The sequence below is a fragment of the Anopheles aquasalis genome, chromosome 3 (genome assembly GCF_943734665.1).
Source record: "Anopheles aquasalis chromosome 3, idAnoAquaMG_Q_19, whole genome shotgun sequence".
NCBI lineage: Eukaryota > Metazoa > Arthropoda > Insecta > Diptera > Culicidae > Anopheles > Anopheles aquasalis.
In genome coordinates, this window is record NC_064878.1 from 53,134,468 (window position 1) to 53,160,048 (window position 25,581).

The 25,581-nt window shown below is 46.6% G+C and overlaps 1 protein-coding gene across 12 annotated transcripts in view; it reads left to right on the forward strand.

Moving 5' to 3' along the window:
* The window catches only part of LOC126577988 (transient receptor potential cation channel trpm), a 55,543-nt gene that overhangs the window by 13,092 nt on the left and 16,870 nt on the right, over window positions 1-25,581 (forward strand). For 6 of the 12 annotated variants that reach the window (XM_050240111.1, XM_050240115.1, XM_050240117.1 and 3 more), the window contains exons 3-6: window positions 1,860-2,835; window positions 7,886-7,954; window positions 16,531-16,613; window positions 24,314-24,476. In XM_050240111.1, coding sequence (XP_050096068.1) covers window positions 2,779-2,835; window positions 7,886-7,954; window positions 16,531-16,613; window positions 24,314-24,476 — 372 coding nt within the window. In that variant the 5' untranslated portion in view covers window positions 1,860-2,778. Of the gene's footprint in view, window positions 1-1,859; window positions 3,735-7,885; window positions 7,955-13,198; window positions 13,542-16,530; window positions 16,614-24,313; window positions 24,477-25,581 lie in introns of those variants that run through there. The other 6 variants (XM_050240112.1, XM_050240114.1, XM_050240113.1 and 3 more) reach the window with 6 other exon arrangements.

Below are 25,581 nucleotides of genomic sequence, written 5' to 3' on the forward strand. Positions count from 1 at the left end.
TCATTTTTAAAGTATCGAATTTGCGTTCAGAACGTCGAAGGGGAGTCCATGCTTTAATGTTTTCCTGCACGGGAGTTCTGATGGAATAAACATGTTTTTTTACAATGAAATTCCTACATTTAAGACACTGGTAGCCATCCGTGGTTCATCATACAGGAGTTGAATTAATAAACTTCTACCTCACCTCCGCTCCTCCCACCGAAACCCACTGAGACGGAAATTAACTTCGGTGTTCCTCCATGGGAATTTTTGGCTCGAGGGATCGAGGATCCCTGATTTCGGGAAGAAGCGGAGAAAGCAGAAGACCAATGGGAAGACAACCAGCGGTTATCGTGGTTTGCGTTGTGGGCGAGCGCGTGTACGATGTACCGGCTGGTCCTCGGTTCCGATTCGATTAATGTTTGAAAGTGTTTCGCTTCACTTTCTCCGCCGTTGGTGCCCTGGGGTGCATTTGCTGAACCGTAAGTGTTGAAACTTTTCACTGTTTTTTTTTTATTTCTGGGCAGCTCAAAAAGTATCAGCACTTGAGCGAGTTGAAGCCTTGTTGAACCTTTGACCCGTAAACGCTCCCAGTGGAGAGCGACGAGACGAATGAGAGCATAATTTATGCAAGCCATTGCCTTCTTACACCCCGATGCTTTCGGCAGGCGCTGTACCAAATCTCCGCTCTGCTGTGGGCACGCATGCAGGACGTGTGCGCTGGGTATGTCGAAAACGCAAATGTGTCTCGGAAGGAATCTCGGTCTTGGTCTCTTTCTCCTTCGACAATACCGGCACTCACTAAAACGTGAATTAAAACCGAGCGTACCGGTTCGGTGCGTTCAAGGATTCCCCGATGACGGTGACGGAGATGTGTGTTGAAGTAATTTAGTAAATTTTTCTCTTCAATTGCTCCCTCTCCTTCTCCGTTTGCGTTGCGGCCTCCAATCGGGGGATCCTTGGCATGTTTGGCTCAAAAGCATCGAGCAGTTGGTGGCCATAGTATGAGAAAGAGCGGAATCGTACACGCAGGATGTAATAAATGGAAATTTGATTAGCTGTTTGCGAGCGAGGTACGCGTACGGTCGACGGGCCCACGACATGGGCTCCGCGCTGTGTTTAGTGTTATTACATTTCATTCTACTTTGTGTTTTGAATTTAATCTTGGCCGTAATTTGGGGGCTCCGTTCGTTCGTGTGCTTTAATGTGGTGGTGATGGAGGATATGGAAAATTGGGTTTAGTGATGTTTCGTGGTCGGTATGGATTTTTATAATGTCGGTCTCATTCACGGGACGACTGATAGAGAGAGGCAGTGCGCGAGCGGTTTGGCATGTTATAAAGTGATCAAGAGGGAATGATTTTCTCTCTTCTATTGTGTGAGAAGGTTGTCGCTAACTGGTGACTGGAGAAGGTGAGAGAACCACCGACAAAAAGTGGTCTTTCCATTTTTTTTTGTTGGTTCCATTTTATATTTCTCACACGTCAGCAAAAGATCATTCACCTGTTGTATACTATCACATATGCTTCTTGAGTAAAACTATTAAAACGTGATACTAGCATTCTGTTTTCCAGAATCATTTGGTCCAGGAATCTTACAATTTTCTCACTAGCTTGAATTTACGCTGAACAGTAGTTGTAAATGCTTTTGTATAATCCATTCTCACCTGCAATCATCTGATCATTCCAACTACCATTTTCTACTTTTATTCTTGCATTACATCGCTTGATTCACAATTGCATTGTTGTACTCAAAGTAAATAAGGGACATTTCTTTAATTCTCGGTATACTTTTCTCTCTATTTTCTTCCTCCCTCTCACATCCTCGGTCGGTGTCTGTTTGTTCTTTTTTTTTCTTTCTTTTTTCACTTCTTTTTTGCAGATCTAAACGTTACGCTAACGCATCTCGATGTTTAAAATATTGTTGTAACAAAAACCGTGCACCAAACGGGCAGCATTCCGCGCGGTGGTGATATGGTGTTGGTAGTGGTCGATGGTGGTGGTGGGTGGTCCAACCACGAGAATGCCGCAAGCGTGAGCGGTTAAGAGCGTATGAGCGGGGAAGAGAAAGTATTAGCATACGCGCGGCTGGCGCCCGATCGCACGGCTGCCAATAATGTGTATTGATGTCGCTGATTTGATGTGTGTGGTGCTACGGTGGATATGACTAAATGTGTGTTATGTGTTTACCTTTCATTCTCTGTGTATCTCTGTGTGCGAATGTAGCTGTGTCTGCTTGATGTGAATTGAATGTGCGTCAATGTTCGGACGAGTTTCGATCCGAGAGGCGATAGAACGATAATGCACGGCAACTGAGACAGCTTTCGACGGGTGTCAGATCGCTATCGGCGGTCTCGGTCTCAGTATCGAATGGGCCATCGTATCGTTCGCTATCGTCCGTACTGTCAATGTGATAGCCAACGCGGCGTGCGCGAAGTGCGTGTTCGCTCGTGGTAGCGAGTACTTCGTCGTCATCTCATCATCGGATCGTCACAAATCATCCGCTGATCGGTGCATCTCTAGGGTGGTGAAAACGGGAAAGATGAAAGTCCACCTCAACCGTGGAGAGTGCAGTGGCCACAGTTAAAAACCAAGTTTTCACGATTCGCGCGGCATGTGATATGGTTGCTGTATTGGTGATGATGCTGACGTGCTAATGTTTGTTTACATTTGGGCCGCTTCAATAATGTGGTCGTGTTGATTTGGGGAGGCATTTGTCCGTCAACACAGCGGTCTAATCTAGTGTGTGCAGAGTCGTAGAAAAAAGAGTATTCGAGCAGAGGCCAACGGTAATTGTGTGAATGCTGCATTCACACCGCCAGTTCCATTCCGACTGTTGGCCCACCCGTGGTGTTAAAGTGAGTAACGGTTGACTCGATTTTGAAAGCAATAACGTCATTATAATTGGCAGATGGCCACCGAGCGTGGCGCTATCAGGTCCATAAGGTCGTTCAGTTCACTCAATTGCTTCCTTTCCTAGGAGTAAAATAGGAGCCAATGTCAGTGAGTGCGCGTTTATATGTAGTTAGTTCCGCATTCTATTAAGCGGAAAACTCCCGGAAGAAAAAGAGGCGAGTGCGTCAAACGTGCAGCTGGTTTTCAAGTGGTTTAGTGCAAGTGTGCGTTAGTGTGTTTGTTGACGATCAGGTCGTCTCTGGTGGCCGACGGCGGGAAGGTTTAGCAGAATGCCGGATTGCGATCGATATAGGTTAAAAAAAGTGCGCCAATTTGTCCTTTGCTACTCGACAATCTTTCCTCACTAACTACTGGTTTGGAATCGTGGAATTCTAACGTAGCTGCTAACCTGCTTCTGTCGTAGACTCATCGGTGGATTAACATACTACTAACCGAGCGGATTAACATTCTACTAACCAAAGCGAAACAACGCTCACTCGCGAACGTAGTAGAGTCTCATTTATCAGACAACATCATTATGCTGGAGGCTAATACCGCCCCAGTAGAAGCCGGCATTCAGTAAATTGGCGTGACTACAATCGGAATGAAAATCAGGCAACATTAACGTTCCGAGATCCAACGGTACCGGTTTGGATCTCTAGCTGGATAACTGGTCGATCGGCAAAGCGGAATTGAGTCGATTAAGCGTTGGTTCTGAAAGCTTCATCTCATCATCTCGCATTATCCGTGATCATCATAACCATTACCCGAGCCACCGTGTCTCGGTTTCCCTCCATCCGTCGGTGCTTCGGGTGGTGGTGCAGGCTGGAAAATGCTCAAGCACGCAAGGAAAGCAAAGCCGGTACGTGTTGGTCGATTTGTTCTTTCGTTCTTTTCATTAGTCCGGTAGTCGGTCATCCATCTATCCATCGCAGCATTAGTCTAGCACAGTTTTGCGTACTTCTTCGTTCAGATGATGATTGCATCCGTTTACTGGGAAAGCATAGAAGCATGCATCATTGGCATTCAGATGCAGAAACACATGAACTAGAATTGAGGGAACCATTCTTTCATCCTCGATGTAGTGTCTGGGGCATATTGTATTGTGGTCATGTCATTGTTTCCGTTCCTATCACTCGATGATGTCTTGAATTTAATTTTTCTGTCATTTGCATACTTTATGATTTTGCCATTCCAGTAACACCAGTCCTGTATTGTGCACATTCGAATATTTGCCATTCGATTAGAAGAGGCACAGTTTATTTTATAAACCAAAAGCAAGTGCTAGAGCTGCGTTCAACGATAGGCAACAGTGGAGTCAGGGGTCATTGCGAAATACCAGAAAAAAATCCTTTTTCTTAACAGCAACCATGCGCCTCCATGCGTCTCCATGCGCCTCCATGCGCCTCCATCGTCTTCATATTTTGATTTGCATCAAATGCACGATAAATTCTTAGGAATTCTTCCAGAAAACAATTCGTGCCGAAGGCATAACACACCTTTCAAACACATCTGCTGGGCGGTTCTGTGCACGAACGTCATTTGTTTGTCGGCAACATGGCATCATGCTAATTCAAGCAACTGTACTCCCCCCCATCCCCCTCCAACAACACCAACTGTTTAACTGTGGCTTTCAGCTGTCAATGATTAATGGATGTGGTTTTGGTAGCAGAAAGGGGTGGTGGTGCTAATTGGCAAAAGATTGAAAATACTACCGTTCCATCTCGCTCGATTTTATCCCATTGGTTCCAATGATAAATGGTTTGCTCGAACGTGTTCCGTGGTGAAATTGGTGAACTAGTGAGTCACCAGACACAAACAGATTAATTGTGAATCCGATCACACACCCCGTGTACAATCGGGAATGGGAATGGTGAGCGAAATCTTCGTCAGGTCACAACCGGAACAACTGGTGGTGAGAAGTTTCATCACACTTCAACGCCTGCCTTGAGGATGAAAGCGATTCTCATGATTTCCAGCATGAATTTTGCACTCCATTTCCTGGCAATCCTGCTTGTGCCGCAACTTTCCTTTCCTCTGACCGTTGTTTGGTTAAACAACACCGATTCTATTCCCGACCGTTACTGATCCATGAGGCAAGTGATTAAATTATGTATTTTGTTGGTAGGTTTGCTTTCTCTTTGTCTTACGGTTTAATGAATAATTCACGTAGCGCTGTCCACGGTACGCGATGGATCCGGGGCTTTCGGATCAAAAAGTATGGCGGTTACCGGTTTGCAAAGGATCAAGTAGCAGCTTTCCCCTTCGCTAAGCACAGCTGTGCTCGTTGGAAGGCTCTCGTAGGACCGTTTTTCCACCCCGCCGATACCTGTTGAAACCACTGGGCTTCGGCGAACTGTTTGCAGGATTTCCTTTGTTTTTGTCCACCGATTGGAGAAACTTTTCTTCGATACCTTGCGGCCCAGTGGACAGAGAACCGGGTGGAAGGGGACCAATGTAGTCGTAGTCCATGTGGTTTGCAACTATCAACTCTCCACGAACATCGTCGTCTTTGTCGTGTGGCCTTTTGCAACAAATGAATAACCGAGGATTTAATAATGAAGCAGCAGCAAGAGTGTCTTCTTTGTGTTGACGCGGTGTTTCCCACGAATCCCGGGACCTGTTGTTCGAGGTGTTTGCCGATTGAAATGACAATGGCATAGGAGAACCGCAAAGAAAAATCGATTCATTGCGAAGCCATGCTGGAGCAAGCAAAAAAGGGCCGCTTAAATAATTAATACCACACAGCGTGCAGCCTGACAGTTTATGAAAGCGGTTTTCCATTTCGCTAATAATACCGTTTGCCACAGGTAACTACAGCGAAAGGGATTTTCGATCGCGGTGGTTGTGAAATGGCATATCGTGCCCGTAATAGCACAGGGACGACCGACTGGTTGACTTAGTGTAAGTTGCGTCGGGTGACGGGCGAATGCGGAACAGTGCCGACCATAATCCGGTGGTTGTGTTGTTAATTAAAGGCTCTAGGGCTTTGTCTATTTTTACGGCGATACGAATGTTGGGTTAATTGAAGGGATTCAACGAAGTGCTAATTAGCCAAGCATGGTTGCTGTTGCGGTGTGTCACGAGAATTTTTGTAAAATGTTGTTTGTTAAAAGTATTTTTTTCTCTAACTCTATCGAGTTCGCTATTTTATGTAAAGAAGTGTATGTGGAAAAGATGTTCTGATTGTGTTTTTTTTTATTCGAACAAATCGTTTAAGCATCGGTTGCAAAATTTCCGATACTGACACGTACGATTCAAGCTGCAGCACTCAGCACAGTCTGTATCGGCATCGAATTTACGTGCGTGAGATTCGTTGGAAATTTTCGCACGTTTCGGATGCCATGACCGAGTGCAATCGAACAGAGATGCGCTCCTCATTGAGGGTCCACATATTTTCTTTCGTCGTTTGACCTCACCTTTCACGGCACGATTTTCCCCCGCCCTTCGAATGTGCTGGTTCCGATGCGCGAAATGCGCACTCACATTTATTTTGCTTGCACCTTTTTCTGCTTTGATCAGCGTGGGGTGCTCGTGCTTTAGGATTCAATATATTCTTCATTCTAGCGCACGTCATGCGTTTCCTAAAGATTCCGTTTTCCATTCCATTTCAATATTTACATTGGCACGTTTCTTTGAGACATCAAAACACAGAGGAAGCCTGCACGTAAACCGTGCTCGATAACTAAAGACAGTTTGGTGTGCCCTGGGGTGTGAGCAATCGCAATAAGATAAATGCCGTGGGTGTGGGAAGTTTCTATCGGAAGAGGCGATGAACGGAATGTTTCAAAGCGTATAACATCGATGGTATTGGCGCAATGCGCTCAAACAAAGTTCACACGCGTTGGAAGGAAGAAGTTTTCGACACAAGCTGACGACACAAGTTTCTGAAACACGTTTTTCGATTAGTACAGTCCCCTCCCTCCCCCTGGATCAATGTGAATCATCTTCCCTATACTTTGGTAGCGTTTAGTCTTGAGCAAGAATCGACCACCCGACGCGCTTCGACTAACGTTTTGAACACAGCTCTAGCCCCTTGTATGCAGCACAATTTCAATCGAGAGATAGTTTTGCCACGGCAACTACTGTAACGAGCACCAGCTGCACCGTAGTGATTATCGTTCATTCTGCTGTCTAATGTTCCAACAATGTATCCTTCATAATTCCCTCTGTCTGTCTTTACACCTTTCGTCTTCTTCGTCTTCTTCTTCTTCTATCTTTTTTCTTCTTTTTCTTCTCTTTCCTCTTTGCTGTTCCGCTATCTTCTCAACCTGGTCATCCACGTCCGGCTGACAATCTGAACGTTTTCCGCTAAAACTCATCGTTATTTGTAATACTTCGTCCTATTCTCACCGCTCCCTATCGTTGTGTTGTCACTCTTTTTGTGTAACACTACTACTAATACTACTACTACCATCACTACTACTGCTTTTACTACTTTTACTACTATTACTATTGCTAAATGCATTTTGTCGTACTGTGCAAATGATTTGCAACCTTTAAAAAAAACCGTAAAATAACATTCACTCACTCACAAACATACTCACACACTAACCAAACCATGGCCGCCGCCCGTTGAGGGCCATTGAAAACTTATCCAATAAATCCAACGAGAATTTAATCCCCTTAAACCGAACCTTATAATCGATTGCCCAATGTCTTTTTTCTATTTTCGTCGTTGTTGTTTGCGGTCTGTTGAACGAATAAATTCGACGCTGTTCGTGGCGATTGTTCGAACCAAACAAACTTGCCGAACTCGTACTCCGCCGGCTATCACCGGGGGGAACATATCTTGACAATATGATCTGAAAAAAAAATCGCTAACGACACGAAACAAAACTATCGTAAAACGGGAATGGCAAACGGTTTGCAAAAAAAAATTGAATCGTGAACGACAAACACAAACCCGCACGCACTCACACGAAAACAAAATGCAAAAAAAACAACAACTAAACAACCATTCCGTTCACGAAACGAAACACAAAACCCAAACTAAAACACCTACAACAACAGAAACAAGGAAAGCTAGGATGGGGCTTGCGGAAGATCTGCTGGGGACTGATAAATATCACCGTGCCGAGGGTAAGTTATGCTTAGTATTACGTTGTTGTTGTTTCCTCTTTTTTTTCGAACCTTTTCGCTTACGTTTCGGTTGGCCCTGCCAGCTAGTTTTTGGGGGCGATCGTTTGTGTAGTTTGTTTACCGTTCGACGTTTACTGCTTCATTTTCTTTTATAGCGGTAGTATGCAATGTAGAGTGGTTAAGTAATATTTGTCTAGATAGTCGGTAGGACGTTAAAATATTTATATCTTTGATAGTTTTTACGCTACACGCTACCACCTCTTTTTAAAAGTAATTGGCATGAACCACTCGAGTGTTGTGAATCAATCTTGAAATGATCTCTGTTTTGTACAAATTTCTGTATCATATAATGTACAAAGTGACTGGCTTAGGCATTGTAACCACCATTAGCATTGTTCTGGGTACCGTCGAGGGCATCGAAACATTGAAAATACTATCTGACGTTTGAATATTTGATGCAATTGCCGTCAAACTCCGAACACATCATGGCAATCCCGTGGGATCACATTAGGGCTGTGGTTTTTGGGCGACGATAAAAAAATGGAAGCAATTCGTCGTTAACTACGTTTAATCAACATGAAACTGCGGTCATATGTGGCCCCATGATGCGTGGCCCACCGTGGGGATTGCCTTTTTTTAACACTCATCCGTTTCATTTGATATGACTCTTAAGCTCCCTCGTTGCAATGTGATATTTTACAGCAAACTGTAAACGTGAACTGTGCCCAGGGAGAACGCCGGTATGCTGTTGGATTTTGTCCCAACCAAACGCAAGCATGCACCAAGTCCGTGCATAAATCATTCAAAATGAGTCACTCGTCTCACTAAAGGTGGAGCTCCCACGTGACACTAGCACATAAAAGGTCGCTAGACGTTGATGGGCACGTTCCGATGCTTTAGGATGCACAGGAGGACGCCCTGGAAGCTGCTTCCTTTTCGTCGGATTCGTACTGTCGCACACGGTTTGCTTTTCACTCAATCGTTGGGTGTATTTTTGAATTATTAAGTTGACTAACTTTTGCGTTTTTGCAAGCTTCCAGGGCATGTTGGCAGATTCGCTGCAACAAAGTTAGTGGCTCAGCTGGCTGGCCCGGCAGTTGGTGGTTGGTGTTTTGTGGTTTTCCTGGAGAAGTGCTGGTGCCCTCGGGTGCTGATGAATCGCGATGGTCGCTCGGTGCCGCGGCTTACCATGGTCATGTTGTGTGCGACGGCGTTGGGGATTCGTGGTGGTGGTGGTGGTTCTTGTGGCGATGGTTGCGCTCCGGTATTCTGGAAGCTCGTAATTATGCCAGAAATTCTCCCGAGACCAGACCACATTCGCCAAAAGGGGTGAAAGGGATGCTCCGAAGGGAACTGGGAATGGGCGGCGGATGCTGGCGTGCAACGGAAACCGCGTAATGAACGAGTTCTTGTGGATTTGTGCGCTTGTGTGAGGTAACGAGCTGTGTTCCTTCGGAGATGTCATCACCGTATTGTGTACGCCATTTTGCAAATGACCTTTGTGTGTTTCGAGGAACTGATATAGTAGCGACGGTGGTGTGATCCCTTGATAATGCGGTTTGATGCTTAACTACTCTTCGTCAGTTTGCATCCTTCAGTTGCTCCACAGTCAGCGAAAGAGAAGTGCAGTTCGCCGTATCTCATTAGACACGAGACCAATTTGAAAGCTCTCGTCATGATGCCTGAGAAACACTTCATTAAAAACATCATTCGCAAATGATGGCACACGCGGAGTGTGGTAAGCGATGTCAAGAGCAATCGGACAACCAACCATCGGTCCGCCGGAATATGGGACCAATGTGTCATCCATGGTTCTGAGAGGCAGATGAAGAGTGGTTTTGACCAACGCGTCACCTGGTTTGGAAAGGAAGGCGTCGTTAGCTTGCGCTACACGGTGATCAAGCGGTCAATGGTCAAGCTGTAGCTACCTTACTCCCGTCGGCTTGTTGGACAAATTCGAGTACACCTTCTATCGGTCGCTCCCTCTCTCTCTCTGCCAGTCTATTTGTCCCTCTAAAGTGACTCTCTCTCTCGGGAGTCAACAGTGGTCCGTCAGTTGGTATTAACCGCCACCACACGATTCGAGTGCCACCCGCTGGTTTTTGGTGTTGGATGCCACGATAACGGACTCTTCATGTGTCCGAAACATTGCCTTCTGTCCGACATTATCACCATTGAAGAAGGCTAGAGTGATAAGTGCATAGAACAAACTGTTTTCACCACCAGAAGCGAACCGTTTGTAGCATTAATGTTGCTTAAATCCATTACGTAGCGTTCGTATCTCCCCAAGACACTTATCAAGCAGAACACAAATGTTAACCATCGCTTTGCTTCGTGTCGAGCGACACGCTTGAAAGTGAAATGCGCTGGACGATATCGGCGGACGATGGTGTTGAAGTGGTGAACGCGTTTAACATGCCCGTGATAACCGTGGTTACGCGGTTCGCCGATCGGTCGGTTCCGGCTGAAGCGCTTCCGAGGTATTGGTGACAGTTCGAATTCGTGGTTTCGGTGGCCGCGTAGTAGCCACTCGATCCGGTACTCCGGTCACACACGCTGCCAGCCGCTGTGACACGCTGTGAGTGTGCTCGTGATGCTGAAGTGGCGAGAGTGTTGATGCCGCGCTCGGACGCATGGGTTCAGATACGAACAAGGGAAACCGGTCCGGCAATTATCGCCCCGGGCACAGTGGCCACTGGAAAGCGTTAGCGATGCCTGTGGCAGCAGACGCGCTTCTGATGTTGTGTGAGACATCGTCCGCAGCGTCAGCTACGTGTACAGATGCACTCTGCCTGGGCGCGATTATTGGTGTCAATAGGCAATTGAAGGGTAATTAAGTCGCGAAAGTTACGCCACTGTGTTGTTTTCTTCTTTGTTGTTCTTCTCCCAAGGCTTCTGAAGCGTGAGCAGCTTAGCTCGGAACCCACTGCTCACGATACAGACTGCGCTGCGACCAACACCGTTGCACCGCTGATGATAACATGAAGTCTTGAGGAGTGGGAAAGAACGGTGAGGAGGGGGTAAACAAACAGACGACTGGCGATGCGTTCGGCTACACGTTTTATCTAAGGAAGCGCGTTGCTATCACATCGGATCCACCACCCTGCTCACCCCTTCGTGGAGGTGCCAAGTGGGAGCCGGAAAAAGATGTTCAGTTCGGCGCGGCGCCGCAGTCACCCGTGAAGGTTGGACCCGGGCACTCGGGGCCCACGAAATTGTTGGCGCATGTCAGCATTCCCTCTCTCCCGTTCCATTGGCACGAGGCAGTTCAGAGATTCTTCCAGTCTCTTCCGTTCCCCAGTGGATAAGCGACAGCCCGGTGTTGTTTGTTATCGAGTCGAGTTGATTGTAAAGTTTCGAGGAATTTACTGAATTTAGCTGTGAAGAGCTGAACCATCATTAACTCTGCATGCGTGCGTCGAGTGAGTGCGTGCGAGCTAGGGCTCGATTCGAAAATAGAACCCATGTGCCTCGAATTAATTGTCATTATCGTTGATTGATAACGCGCGCGCACGCTCCGGATATGTGGGCCAGTGTGGTGGCAAGTGACTCCAGGGAACCAAGCCAAGTGGTTTGCATCGCATCGCATCAAAACCGTGATTGGGGCGCTTTCTCTAAAGCGCCGCACGTGTGGTGCGCCCGGGGGACGCACACAAATATAGACACACACTCAGACACATGCACGTAACGTTTGGCTCCATTTGAATTGTTCTGCCATCCACACCCCCTCCGCTCGGGCCGCGTGACTTGCAGCATAGATGTGGTGGCTAAGGTGTTGGGTGCGCGAGCGAAAGATAACCGGCAGCGCTTTACGCCAAACGGCGTAATCGTTTCCACGCGCCGTTGTGGGGGGAAAAGTTGGCTCCCATTTCCACCCACTCCCCCCCAATGGGAAAGTGAAATTGTTTTCCTTTCACTCTTCGACTGTTACGCTTATTTTAGGGCCACGTGGGTTGAATGGATGATACTTTCGTTTGATCGAGGTTTGATTTGATACGGGAGTGATCAGAAAAACAAGCACTGTGGGGGAGGTTAATAGTGAGCCAACACTCTGTGTGTGCGTCTGTTTGTGTCTGTATGTGTTGTGTGTGCCAGTGATGAATGAGGGAGAAGAAATGGCAGTATTTCCGCTGCTCGGACGTTGCGCTGACCGGTCCGGAACTTTTATTTATTATCAATCACCCACCACCCAGCAAGCCAGCATGCTTGCTGGCACAAATGGCATTCATCAGTGGGACATTGATCTCCCAGGGTGGCAAATGGGCTTGCTTCAAACAAAATCAAACACAATAATGAAGGAAAACTTTAGATGGATCCGTAACACCCAATGAGCAATTGGCGAGTAAAGTTGGAGCAGCATAACTTTTTCATTCCCAATGCAGGTCAATTCAAAGTGATTGAATAGAGGTGCGGAAGAAAGTTTTAATGTTAATAGCTTCGAGCGATAGATTCGTTTCGCGATAAACTAAATGAGAAATTTGTTCAAACACACATCTTTTCGAAAAGACACTTCTGTGTCTCGTAAGCGTTTATGACTTCAGGTAACTCGAACCAAGAACTGATTGGTTCGGTTTGGTAGTTTTTATGCTACGATAATGATCGTTTTTTTTAAACCTAAGAGTTATCAAGCAAAGTGTATCTAGAAAAACGTCTTAAGCGTTACTAAAACAAATTGAATACGAAAGTCCTTCCCTTAAGAGACCAGTTATGAAGCCAGACTACTTGTTGGATCCTGTCAGACGAGACATTACGCGAAGGGCCAGACGGCAGGATCATAATGGATATTGCAAATCAAGCAAACGAAGGAGTGCCTTAGCTGAGAGAGAGAGAGAGAGAGAGAGCGACAATCCCATAAGCGCAAATCTGTTCCCAATGCGACCCCTCAAGTAATGCGTAGAGTCGGTGCGTTGGTTTGTTCCGTTCCGCTCTTGCCCTGTTGAGGCTATTTATCCGAAGGTCTGGTGTGGACTCTGGTTTACTTTCCATTCCGCCTCCACCAGCAGACGAACCCAGACATTCAGGCCGCCCGGCGTCTAGTGTGTCCCAAATTAAGATGAATTCGTCCGTGGGCCTCCAACCTAATGAAGTCGTAATTACTGCGTAATGCTGTGCACACAGACAGAGGCAGGCAAATGAATTAGTGTCCAGCCGGTCAGCGCGCGGTGGACCTTGGACCGTCACCAACACCGCTAAAAGTGTCCTTTTTTCATGGTACGTGGTCCAGCTCCACGGGACGGGTGTGTAGTAATCGCGTAAATTCAGGCGACGATACCGTGTCCGTGATTGTGTCCTGTGTGGCGGTCTCGCCCTCAATCTACGACGCTTGACGGTCGGGAAAATGAGGAAAATCTCATCGGAAGGCAAAGCACCGCGGCAGACACCGAACAAGGATGCAGCCCTGTTGCCGGTGTTGCGCGAGAAGTTGCTGGTACTGCAGATGTCGGACTCGGTCGCCACCCCGCCCCTCTCACCGTCACCACCGCCACCGTCGCTGTACTTTGAAAGTTCGTCCATTTCGTCGCGCTCATCAATCGTGGAACCGTTCGATCTGAACGTCGCCTCGCTGTACCAGGTGTTTCACGTGAAGGTAAACGGCTGTTGCTCGACTGGGTTTGGGTCGCCAAGCTCGCCAGTAATTGTTGTCGCTCGGATCGGAGCCCGGTTCCGATCTTATCATGCGCTCGATTAGGTCCCTCAGGTGGTGGTGTTGTTGATGGTGGTGGTTCGACTACGCAAATTACAGGTTAATGCTCGCCATCGCCATCCCCGAAAATTCGGAACTATTTAATGTACAAAACTTAATTGAATTCGCCCGCCTTTCTGATGGCTTCTTTGTGTTCGATTGAAAACCGAGAATTTCATGGTAATGTGCCTTTAGATCAGTTGTTCGCTTTAGATACTTACTTTTGCGAGTGGCAGGTGGAACATATTCAACGTGAACGGTGACAGGGAATTACAGTTGGAACTGACTACAGACATTTGTGGAATACTTTTGAGGAGCGACGACGACATCCCTTCATGGTCCTTTAGGGAATGATTCGAACACGTCCGCTATCTCGTCTGCCCCGTGAACGGTAACCACTTTCCATCGTGGAACCGAAAATTCTTCAATATCCGTGGGTACCTTTACATATCAAACATGTAGGTGAGGAGGCAGATGCTGGGTGTGCGAATGTGTTTTGGTGACATTCTCTGTTCGATAGAAATCCTCCTCGCCGGCGGATTCGACGCCGGATGGTACGCCTTTTGCCAATTTTTGGAGCATTCGGTGCGAACGCGATGCACGAAGTAGATTCAAATTGATTAAGTTGCCGTCGTGGCCAAGCGCCACGGACGAAGCTGGCTGACGGGCGGACGGGCTATTGAAAAATATTTCACATTTTTTCTTCTCCTTTCGCGAGCTTTTCGCTGCTCACATTGTTGTGCAGATGGTTTTGTGCTATTGTAACATTTATTTTTATTGCCGTTTGTAGCGACGTTAAGGTGTGGCGGGGGTGTGGTAGTGCCGTGGCATTTTTGTGGGATTTCTGTTTTTCTCGGCTGCGTGCGCGTCGGCGTCGGTGAAGCTTGGCTTTCCGTTTGCTTTCCGTATTGGCTGGCAGTCAAAAATGCTTCCATCAAAATGACAGTTGTGATTCAATCAGCTGTAAAAGCACTTCAGTGGCAACTTCATTTTGTGTTGTGTGAGCGCAGCTGATTGCTTTTGCTATTGCTATTCGGATCTGAGTGAAAATGTTGGTTTTCTCGGTGCGTATTGAATGCTTACTTTCAAATATGCATTCAACGAAGAAGAGCTGTCCAATTCATTTGTCAGTTATCCCAATTTATTGAACGAAGTTGCAATATTCTATGCTTAAGGTATAATTATGAGTTGTAGTTTAGTTTCAGCTTTTGTAGTTGCGTTTGAGACGAGATAAATGTAGTTTTTTTTTAATTCCGGTAGGTGTATATAGGCCTATTCGATTAGCATACTCTATGTTGTACTATTTTGTTCTGAAAACCTTTTAAACATAGTCGCCGTTAGTTGTAGACTTCGTACACTTGTTCTAATTGGCAATAGATACACGAGTTTGATTGGCACCGTAGCATACGATACTCGCACTCGAAAGGCTTGCCCCAGCACACACTGAGCTGATGGTTGGTTGGTGCATAAGAGGTAAACCCGTTTCAAATTGACCCGAACGACTTTAAACCGCAAACCATAATTCCGTTGCCTCCGTTGCTCACTTTTATCAAACCGGAAATAACGAAAAATGTAAATACATTCGTAATTCGTAGTGACCATTTCCAGTCCGTAGAAATAGTATCGAGTATTTGCTTTAGTACACAACACATTCAACTTCATCGAGCTACACATCACCATCACCCCATCATCTGTCCATTACTGTGCTACATTAACTAAATCACACAGCTCGATGCGTCTTTGTCTCGTAGTTGAGTGTCAGCTCATCGGAGCAAAGAGTTAATGCAACTGTCGTCAGCGCATCGGACTTGCATCAACTTGTGTTGTGCTGTTTCTTAGTTTTTCTCCAGCTTGTTCTCACAGTGCTTCCGTGATGGATCTTACGCCAGTCGGCTCCTGTGTGTGATGAGAGAGCGTGCTGCAACTTTGCTACAAGTCAGACATAGTTTATATGCTGTTTCCAGTGCTTTCCAACCTTCGGCACACACTGCTACTCACACAGATACACACTCGTGCACTACGATGCCGTAGCAGAAGGAGTGCTCGAGCATAGTCAACAGAATAGAATTGGTGCACCAGATGCACCAGGTCCTCGCAATGCAGCGAGCAGCTTCTCTTGTTTGGCACTCGAATTTCGTCGCCGCAAAAGCTAAACGCCCAGGCACTGTAGTGTTCTCGCAAGATACGTCTGTGGTCGGTGCTACGGACGAATGGCTTTCGGAATGTTGACGAACGATGAGTGGAAAGCAATTCACTTAGTGTGCTGTTCGGCGTTTAATCAGCATCAAGGATGTTTTGCAAGAATCTAAAGCACCATTACACACGGGAGAGAGATCGAGTCTGTAGCTGCACTGATGTGGTCGCCTGATTTCTATCTGTGCAATGAGCCATGCATAAAGTCAGTCACCGCTCGTTGCTCCTTGCAGACTTAGCTGCAGAGTTGCACTTTTTCTTCAGGAATCACTTGCTTGTTGTTTTAAAGTAAAAAGTAATGCTTATAAGTTTCCATGAAATGATACGGTGAGAGTGGAATCTAGCAATATTCATCACCTAGCCGGAAATGTAATGTGTTTTACTGCAAAATACTACCTAGCATAAAAGTGTAGTATTGAATTTAGTACATTGCACTGCTGTACAGAAGCCTATCTTATGAACCTTTTGAAGTTGAGTGAACTCCAATATAACGTCGAATTTTCATAACAAGCTATTTTCTTTCAGATTGCAACATCCAACTACCAATGCCACTATGCTGCAGTTTGAGTTGTTACTGTGCCTGGGAAGGCTGCAGTGCCGCGATATGTATTCGATGATTTGTAATAGAATGTGTTGTTCTCCCTTTTTTCTTTTCCTTCTCTTCGCATATCTGATCCTTTCGTCTTTCGTGCCGGTGCAGCGTGCCGCTCGCAGCTGGATCGAGGCAACGTTTCAAAAGCGCGAATGCATCAAGTTTATACCGAACCCGAAAAATGAAGAAATGTAAGTATGCTTGAGTCTCTGTTGTCTAACTGATTTAATTAAAAGCAGTTGCCTAATGTTTTCTTGAAACACCAGTGTCATAGGGACCGTCACTGTTAGTTAATTAGAAAAGGTTCCACCTTAAACGTAAACTAAATATTACATCCCCGTGCACAGTGCCATACTGGGATGCATCGGGAAATATCAGGGCATACATTGCACGTTGCACACCTAATCATCCAACTTTCGCCATAATACACACAACTTTGGTGGTGTAATGTGCGGTACGGCTTACCCGTCGACATAATTTATGCGATATGCAGCTTTGCATAAATCGAATTTAAACTTTTAATGGATCCAACTAGCAAGGTACACTTGCTCCGGGGCCGCAGGAGCTAGTGACGGAAGACGAGAGAAATGTGTTAAACTGTGCTGCCGCTACTGGCGCTCGTTGCCCCTGGGTTAGGTCATGGTTTGCACGTCACACTCAAGAGTGTCAGCACAGGCAAGCGAGTGTCCGTTTGTAAGAAAATGTTGCTCATGGGTAATGAAGCAGCATTGACCTTCTCGCAGAGGCTAAAGTAGAATGCAGGGCACGTGTTGGCTAGTGTAGGTGGTGCTGCATTTGAAAGCAAAACCTTCTTTTGCTGCTGATCCTCTGGCGAGCGATAGTTAATCTAATAATTTGTTGCTCTGCAAAATATGAACAGAGCAGTGCGGAATCGATTAGCAGCCTTTTGAAACTTTATTCAAAAACAAGTTTACGAAACCATTCCCCAAACAAACCTGCATGGGGCGGTCATGGTAGCTTTTGTTTGTTGAAGGTGTAAGTTCCCGAACGAACTTTTCTCCTCTCCCAAAAGCTGACCAACGGTATGAACCACCGGTGGAAAGGCTTATTTTGTGCCTGATTTGGTTCGCATCCACCTCGACGAGGGCAGGAAGTTTTACTTCCTGTACCCCGAAAACCCAGCACGAGTGCCGCGCGAGGCCGTGAAGGATTTTATTAGTTTGACCTACTTCCACGGAGCGTTGGCGAGCTGCGACCTCAAGGCTCAAGCGTCCTGCTGCTTGTGCTGCTGCCATTGGACTGGTTGACCTCGGTTCTCTCGGCCTCGGTTGGCTTTTCCGTCGGTAGCTCAAGGTTTCGGTTTGGTTGACCTGGCGGGCGGCCGGCGACCGGTCTGCTCGACGAAGACCGAAGGCGTAGCAAGGTCGGTTATTGCAAAATCGATAATTTCCGCCTGTAGGTCTGGGTGGGAGTGAGCGGACACCCGCGATACCGCAGTGCCCAAGTGGAGCAATTGTGCCCGGGAATGAAGTCATCGCCTGTGTAAGTGCATCTGCAGTGTCATCTCAGGCCCAGGTTGACCTGGATGATTGTTTGATGTCCCTTCGAAGACTCCCTTAGACCAGTGCTGGTCTGAATTGAGCTACGCAGATACGCTTCTTGAGGTTAAATCCTCACCAATCACGAGGGAGCTGGTTTCATTTAAAAATCTATTCCCCGGTGGTAGTAATCGTTTATTACCGTAAAAGCATATCGCAGTAGTAGCGAGCGAAGACGGAAGAAAAAGATCCAACAAAAACGCGACAACAACAACGAATCAAGCGGAAACGTAGGGACCGGGCCAAGATGGCTATATCTTGGCGTCAAGAGAAATCACCACGATTATTGGCTGTGGAATGAAAAATAGCTCTCCCGGGCATTCCATTAGACCGGGCAAGCAACGTAAGCGTAACGGTTCTCGCTTACCATCAGACGTAAAGCTTTTCTTCTGCTCCCGCCTTCTTTTTTGGAGCCGCTGCCGGAGTGGAGAAAGTACTCTTGGAAGCTTCGGACATTTTTATTTTTTTAAGGGCAGCTCAACCGGAATTATAGTCGACCATTTGATGGCGGGTGTATTGAAACAGGTCCCCGGAGAATGCGGTCCCGGGCCTTTTATCCATGTGCCTTTCAGGGTTTTCATAGAATTGATCATTTATAGAGACATTTTAGGGTGTAGTTTGGACGTTTGAATGGATTTATAACCGTCCTGCAGGTGATTCAATTAATTTATCCATTAGATCGGTGCGTCGAAAGAGTCATGCGATGCGATTTCGCAACACTTTTTTTTTTACTAGCCGGCTGCTGAAGCGCGAACATACGCTAACGATTCGCAATCGAAAGCCATCGCCCAAGATCGAAGGGCTGTCAAGAATGGCAAAGTGGTTTGATGCTCCTCACCATCGACACCGGTTGGCTGGATGCTTAATTTAGCTAATGAACAATCAATTATTCATTGGAACCTTCCAGCAAAGAGGGCTCCAGCCCAGCAAACAAATCAGAGACGCTGGCTCATCTTGCCGTGATATTTTCCGGACGAATCCATGCGGGATCGGTTGTTGCGGAACCATTTGCGTTTCGTGGCCACCGGATGAGTGAACGTCGATTAATTTTCCCGAAAGCAAATCACACAACTAGTGTGGTGTTTGTTGGTTTCTTCCACGATGGCAGCGTGGCGTGCCTTGAGTGTCAAGTTGGTGGCTACCTCCTTTCCGTTTGGTTGAGTATTTTAATTTGCCGAATGTAGAAGCGGTTTCGGGAGTGTTTTGGTTGCGAATAAGTTTACCGAACACAGACAGAGAGAGAGAAGAAAGAAAGAGGGAGAGAGAGAGAGGCTTGATCGCAGGGCCACTGAGCCCATTAGTATGTTAATGAAGGGTATGAAATTGGATTGGTATTATAAATTCGATTGCTGCTCATTTATTTCCTTCATGGTGTTTGGATGGTGCTAACGGACCGGTAGAAGGTGGTGCTGATTCATTATTTGCGTTGCGCGGATAAAGGGGATCGGCTGGCAATGACAGATAATATCCGTTACGGGCAATAATGGTGCAAGTATTAGTGCAATTAATCATCGCGATAATAGCCTCACCTTATTTTCAGGCTTTATGTCGACAAAAACGGTTTAAAATAAAGCTGTTCTGAGTGTTCCGATGGAAGTAGAAGTCTATGTGAGGTTTATTCAGTTGGTATATAGATATTTTTGTGAAGCTAAATGAAAGTTTTGCAACGAATCAATTTGACAGCCGTTGGTCAGTCTGATATGACACCTTGTCTTGAAGCTGACGCACACGATGGTTGTTGAATTGTTTCGGAGCCAAGCAATGCTCCAAAAATTGAAACAATAAAAGAAAAAAACCCGCAAAAGGCGCCTTCCTAACGAAACCATTCTTCTGCTGCGTGGAGGGGCAATCAACAGCATCTAAAAGAGCTGACAACGAAAGCAAAAGTTCACTTACGGCAATGCCATGATGCGCCTGTGGCAATACTGGTCGACACAAAGAAAAGCAGCCAAAAAGACGCTCGAATCGGACAAAAGTTGATAAAAAAAAAGAAACAAAGTTTGTTTTCTGTTGTGATCCAGCCACGACAACACGGTAGAAGGCTACCGGAAGAAAGGAAAGGGCACTCTTTGGCTCACCGCGGCCACGTTTCGATTGTTTCGTCTCATGAGGGGATACCGCTTAAAAGCTACGACGCTGACGCTTCAACTAACTCGTGGGAGTCACCGACGAAATGCTGTCAACAAATTTGCAACAAAAGTACACCGGCACCGGCGTGTGCTGTGTTGGTCGCATTGGTTAGCTACCAGTAAGAGTAGCAGCAGCATCAGCAAGGAGATTAGAACTGTTTTCCTTCGGCTTCTGGGTTTTATGTCGGTATCGAGAGAACCATCTAAGGTCAACACAACACAGCAAACAATGGTGCTGTTGATTGTGTTGGTGAACTGAAAAGCGATGGATTCTCGGTGCCTTCTGCATGGATGTGTATTTGTGTGTCTGTAGGTCCGAGCATATTGTGTTGGAAATAACCCTTGAGGCTGTTTTTTTGTTTTGCTCAAACATTATCTTCAATCGCTAGCAGTAATGAATCTCAGCTCGTTGGAGCGGCTTTAATTTGTTTGGAATGAAGTTTTACTGGCACGTTTCGCCTGGCTAAGGATCACGGCATAACGGGACCAAGGGGGTGGGGGAGGGGTGGTCTGGTAATCGTTGTTTAAGAAAACATTCCCCCTTCCCCTCACGCTGCAGGCTTGCGGTGTCTATTGGAGGAATTCCTCAGCAGGCAGTCCGTCCTGAAATGCGATTTATTAAAATAATCTACTATACCCCAGAGGGCCCGGAGGGTATTCTGATAGCAGAAATGTTAGTTGTTTTAATGGTTAGCAACAGCATGGAAGCATGCTTTACCGGTATTAAATGCTTTTTGTTTCGTTGCGTTCCGTCAAGTCAAAGCAGTAGTTAACCTTAATGACGCTAACACGCTGTTTTCATCTCCGCCCGCCGTAATTGCACGAGCTCTTGTGCGGATTATCTGGCGTCAAAGTTTTCATTTTACGTCAAAACCGTTTGCACCACTAATAACCACCCATAATCGTTCGGCGAGCGACTGCATTCCGTTCGCTGCAAAGGTATCGCTTGACTGCTGCTCCAGCTTCTCACCGGCAATTATCTAGAATTTAGCTCTACCCTACGGTTACGGGGTCTGTCACTGCGCGCCAGTTAGCGTTGTCCGGGCACCATTGCCAGTTCACTCACGTCAGGTGGCACACACATCTTTTGTATGCGGCGAACAGCGGTGTGCCTTTGTGTGGTGCTGAAATGGGCAAAGAAAGTGCTAAAGAATTAATTATGGTTTGGTCGTTTGTGGTGCGGTGTGGGTAACGGTGGGAAAATATGTCATCATCTGGCAGATGAGTAGTGTCATTTGGCCGCATAGTCGCATTGCATGGGACTGCAGTTGCCCGTTGGATGCCCGAGAAGGAGAGTTTCGTGGCGACCAAAGCGCCGAGAGTTTATCGGTCAAGCAGTCTTAAGCGCCGCTTGAGCGTTGTGGTTTTTGTGAAGTGAAAAATGTTCACCAGCATGAGAAGGAGTTTACTGAAGTGTGATGGTCGACCGTTACATAAGTGTATGTGTGTGTGTGGGCTGGATTCGAGCCCGGCCAGTCAGTCCTTCAAGTAACACCAGACGACGAGAGGCGGGGCCATTGAGTGTGGTTTGATGTCTCATAATCATCACCATGCGCTGCGTCGTTGTGGATGACAAATAAAAATCCGTCACCAGGACCACAGCACAGGAGTCGTGTCGAGCATGTTTCCCACGATGTTTCCTCCAGTCATGCTGTGCTATTATGAGGCGAAGGAGTAGTAGTTAGAGAAGGAGCGAGTGTGTCGGTAGTAAGAATGAGAGAGTGTAAATCAACCGACTTCCGCGGCTTATGTGCGGTGCGGCTGCTCTAGCCACACTCGACTGTCTCAAGGGTCGTTGCGCTCCTAGACGCGGTAAATGGTTGTACGGGGAATCGCATAAAAAGGGCGAGAGACGCGGGGCTTCCATCTAGCTCCATCGCGTAGCTTTCTGGGTTCGTTTTCTTTTTCCTTTTTTTTTTGTTTCGTATAATGCTCTGGCGAAGTGTGATAAAGCGCACGCTTTGTGCTCAAGCACGTGTTTGTATGTGTGAATGGGATTATAGTGTGCAGGAGTAGGTAGATTGGACGGTATTAGGATGAAGTTTAAAGGGCTCTTATCATGCCTGGCAACTCACTTCTTAGCTTTAAACCGTCACTTTTATTGGGCCGGTTAACGAGACTTTTAGCAGAGTGTGCTGAGAGGTTTGTAGTGCTTTGTAATATGATTATCGTCACAAAATGTTGCTTTACAGTACGAGCTGGTGGACTGGTAGGAAGCTGCGCATTCCCGGAAGTGGGATTGGAAAAATTGAACTTTATATCGCGAGCCCGTACCAATGGAGGCGCATGGTGTTTGGTTTTTTTATTGGTTTTTTTGCTGTCGTTTTTTGCCCTTTTTTGTGCCTTTTTCGGGATTTTTGGCTGTTAATAAGCAGTTTAAGTATTTTTCACTAAACATCGCCGAACCGGCTATGCTTGGTATCAATATCCGAGCAAACATTCACCTGGTTTATACAGCTTCTCAACAGATGAAAAGGGATCATCTTAGTCTGCCCTGGATGTGGAAGGTCAGGAAAGTAATCAATACTATATCCCAGGCTTTCGTTTGTAGGGTTTGCGTTTGTGTTTGTGAGGTGTCTCCCGATGCTGTCTGATAAGCTGGAGGATTATCGTTTATTGGACAGCCCCAGAATGAATCGGTGCCACCCAGTGAAGGTTATTGTTTTGATGGCGAAAGCTGAAATCCAACTGCTTATCTATTGTGCAAGCACTTTAAGGGATATTTCCAAGCAGTTTTATGGGGCTTTTTGAAACGCGAATGCACTGACTAAAGTTAAAATTACTTTTCTTCACATTCCCTGGCACGTGTTTCGATGGAATGAGTGTTTAAATTGGTAGAACGGGACCTTTTTTGGGTTGCATAGCGTCTAGCACAATAACGCATTGCTCGCATCCCCGTCAAACCACATGAATCATGAATTACTTAGTGAGATGCCATTCCATGAGCGGGATTATAGTGTATTAAATTCCGGATGGAATTTTGGACCCGCAAGAGAACGGGTTTTTCTTTTCGGAGCCCATGGTTGATGGATTATGTATAGCATCTGAACCCTTCCCAAAAATCATGACGATCTAATACTCCTCAATCGAAAAGGAAGGTCATGCGTCGGCCCAACGCTTGTCACCTCTTTTGGAGGGCGCTCCGGATATGAATGACGATGATGATGATGATGATGGTGGCCAGTATTTGGGTTGCGTGTCGTAAAAACCTAAGGACACTGTGGGGCAGCAACAGCAGAGCGAGGACAGAGGGTGAGAAGTGTGACATCGGAATGCAAGGCGAATACGAATCGGTTCCGGTCCGGGAAATATTAAGGGAAAGCTGTATCCTAAAATATTGCCTGGTACGTACGATATTACTGTGCAAGTGCCTTTCCGTCGAAAATACCTTCGAGGGAAAGCTAGACATCTTAACTTTCTCTAGCTAAGGAACGAACGCTTTTCCGGGCCGTTCGATGACGCTGGCGGTTGTGTATCCACTCTCCGGTGAGGGTTGCTCATGCGGGTGGGTGGGTCAGTGGAGCAAGTGGTGGTTGTACTATCCGCTTTTATGATGTGTGAACCAAAAGCGAGACCAGTAAATATTTTCCTCCATTCGCTCTTTTGCCAGTTGCCTGTGTATGTATGTGCGTACTTCTTAGCAGAGGCCACCGTAGCCGATGGAGACGCCAGTACTTCACGCAAAACTGGGTTTTTTTTCGCTCTTAGCTTCGGCCAAGAATCCGTTTATCGTTATTTCGCGGCCACAGCCGTGCAGCGCCGAGGGTGATGAATTATGCGTTCGCCGGTTAGTACACAACACTTAAAGGCTTTTGGCTTGTTCGCTGGTGTTTGGGAAAAGCATGACCCGCCCGAAATGGTGGTTGGGAAGAATTTGTTTGCAATGGCTTATAATGCGCTTAACAAGAAGAGGGCGTCGTAAAGTGGACGAGGGATATGTTGGAACGAAATTTATTATAGTTTCGTTGACAAGAACATTGCCGTTCGGAAGCGTCAAGCAATCTTCAATCAATCTGACACTAAATTCCTAAAGACATAAAATCATTTCTCAATAAATGTATTAATACACGCAACTCGAAATGTCACGCTCTTCCATTCCCTTTTTTCTCTCCTTTTCTGTGCCATTATACAGAATCCTTTAGAATTTACACAGATTCTCATTTTAACCTTCTTTTTCCTTTTTTTTCCTCCTTCGCTCAACAGATGCTGCTGTGGTCAGGAGCGACGCACCCACCAGTTCGTGCCGGGCATCGACCCGGGCGTTAGTGGAGATCTTTGGACACCGACGAAACACACGCGCCCGCAGCCCACCGACGCCTATGGTACGATTGAGTTCCAGGGCGGTGCACATCCCACGAAGGCACAGGTAAGACCAATCCCAACCCTCAGACCCGAGGAAGGGCAGAACATCCTAGAAATGGTTATACCGTCGCTTCAATTCTCGCGGAACCCGGGAGTAAGGTCTTATTTAAGATGTTGCCCATCCTGGGTGAAATTCCTGGCGGCAGGATCAAACAACCGGAGCCGCTGTAGTACGTCGGTGGTGCGTTTGGAGTGAGCCCTTCCACACCATTCCGGGATCAAAGGGATCCCGGGTCTCGGGTGATGATGAAATAATGGTTTCTGGCTGCCGCCATGTCGGGTTTCCGGCCAGTGAGCAACCCGGGAACTGTTTGGAATGTTTCCTCGCCGAGTGGCGAGTGGGGTGAAAGTCAAGCATCCGATACCCTCTCACTCTCAACTTGCGCTGGCTTAAGAACCCTTTTTTTCCGGTTGAATTGATGCGGAGCTGAACCACTTGATGGTGAAATTCGCTGAATTGGGAACGAATTTTGTCCCATCCGGCGAGAATGCAATTAATAAGATTACATGGGAGTGAAAGTCAATGTTTTATGTTGCAGCATACACGTGACACTATCTGGACTGGAATCGCAGTAAATACTCGAATCTCAGGCACTCGTGACTACGGACAGAGCTATGTTCGCCTTTTCTGTTCTGGATGCTAATTAGTGAACCTACTACCGGAACGGCACTCTACTCCCCGTGTCACCCAGATTTACAGCTATTCAATTATGCAAAAGTTTTCTGATCCGATCGATCCTGGCAGAACATGGCCACCGACTGCGGGCATTCCGGTTGTTTACCAAACGGAATAATGAAGCTCGTTGCTCGTTTACTCGCCAAAGTTGGTTTGTTAATCAGTTGGCAGCCTGGCGGACATGCAATATGAGAGCAATCGGGGAATTTGCGCCTTAACGAGTTATCGATGCGAGGGAAGGGATCTCTGTGGATGCGGAAGTATGATCAAACTTGTGCGCACACATTCCGTAACGTTCGATTGGCAGTGTCGCAGGAAAACCCCGGAGAAAGCATTGATGATGCTCCCTTCCTTTTGTTTGCCATCAAAACTCCATCGCTATGAGTGATGTGGAGTCCGTTTTCCAAATGGCGCATCACCGCCTCCAGGATTG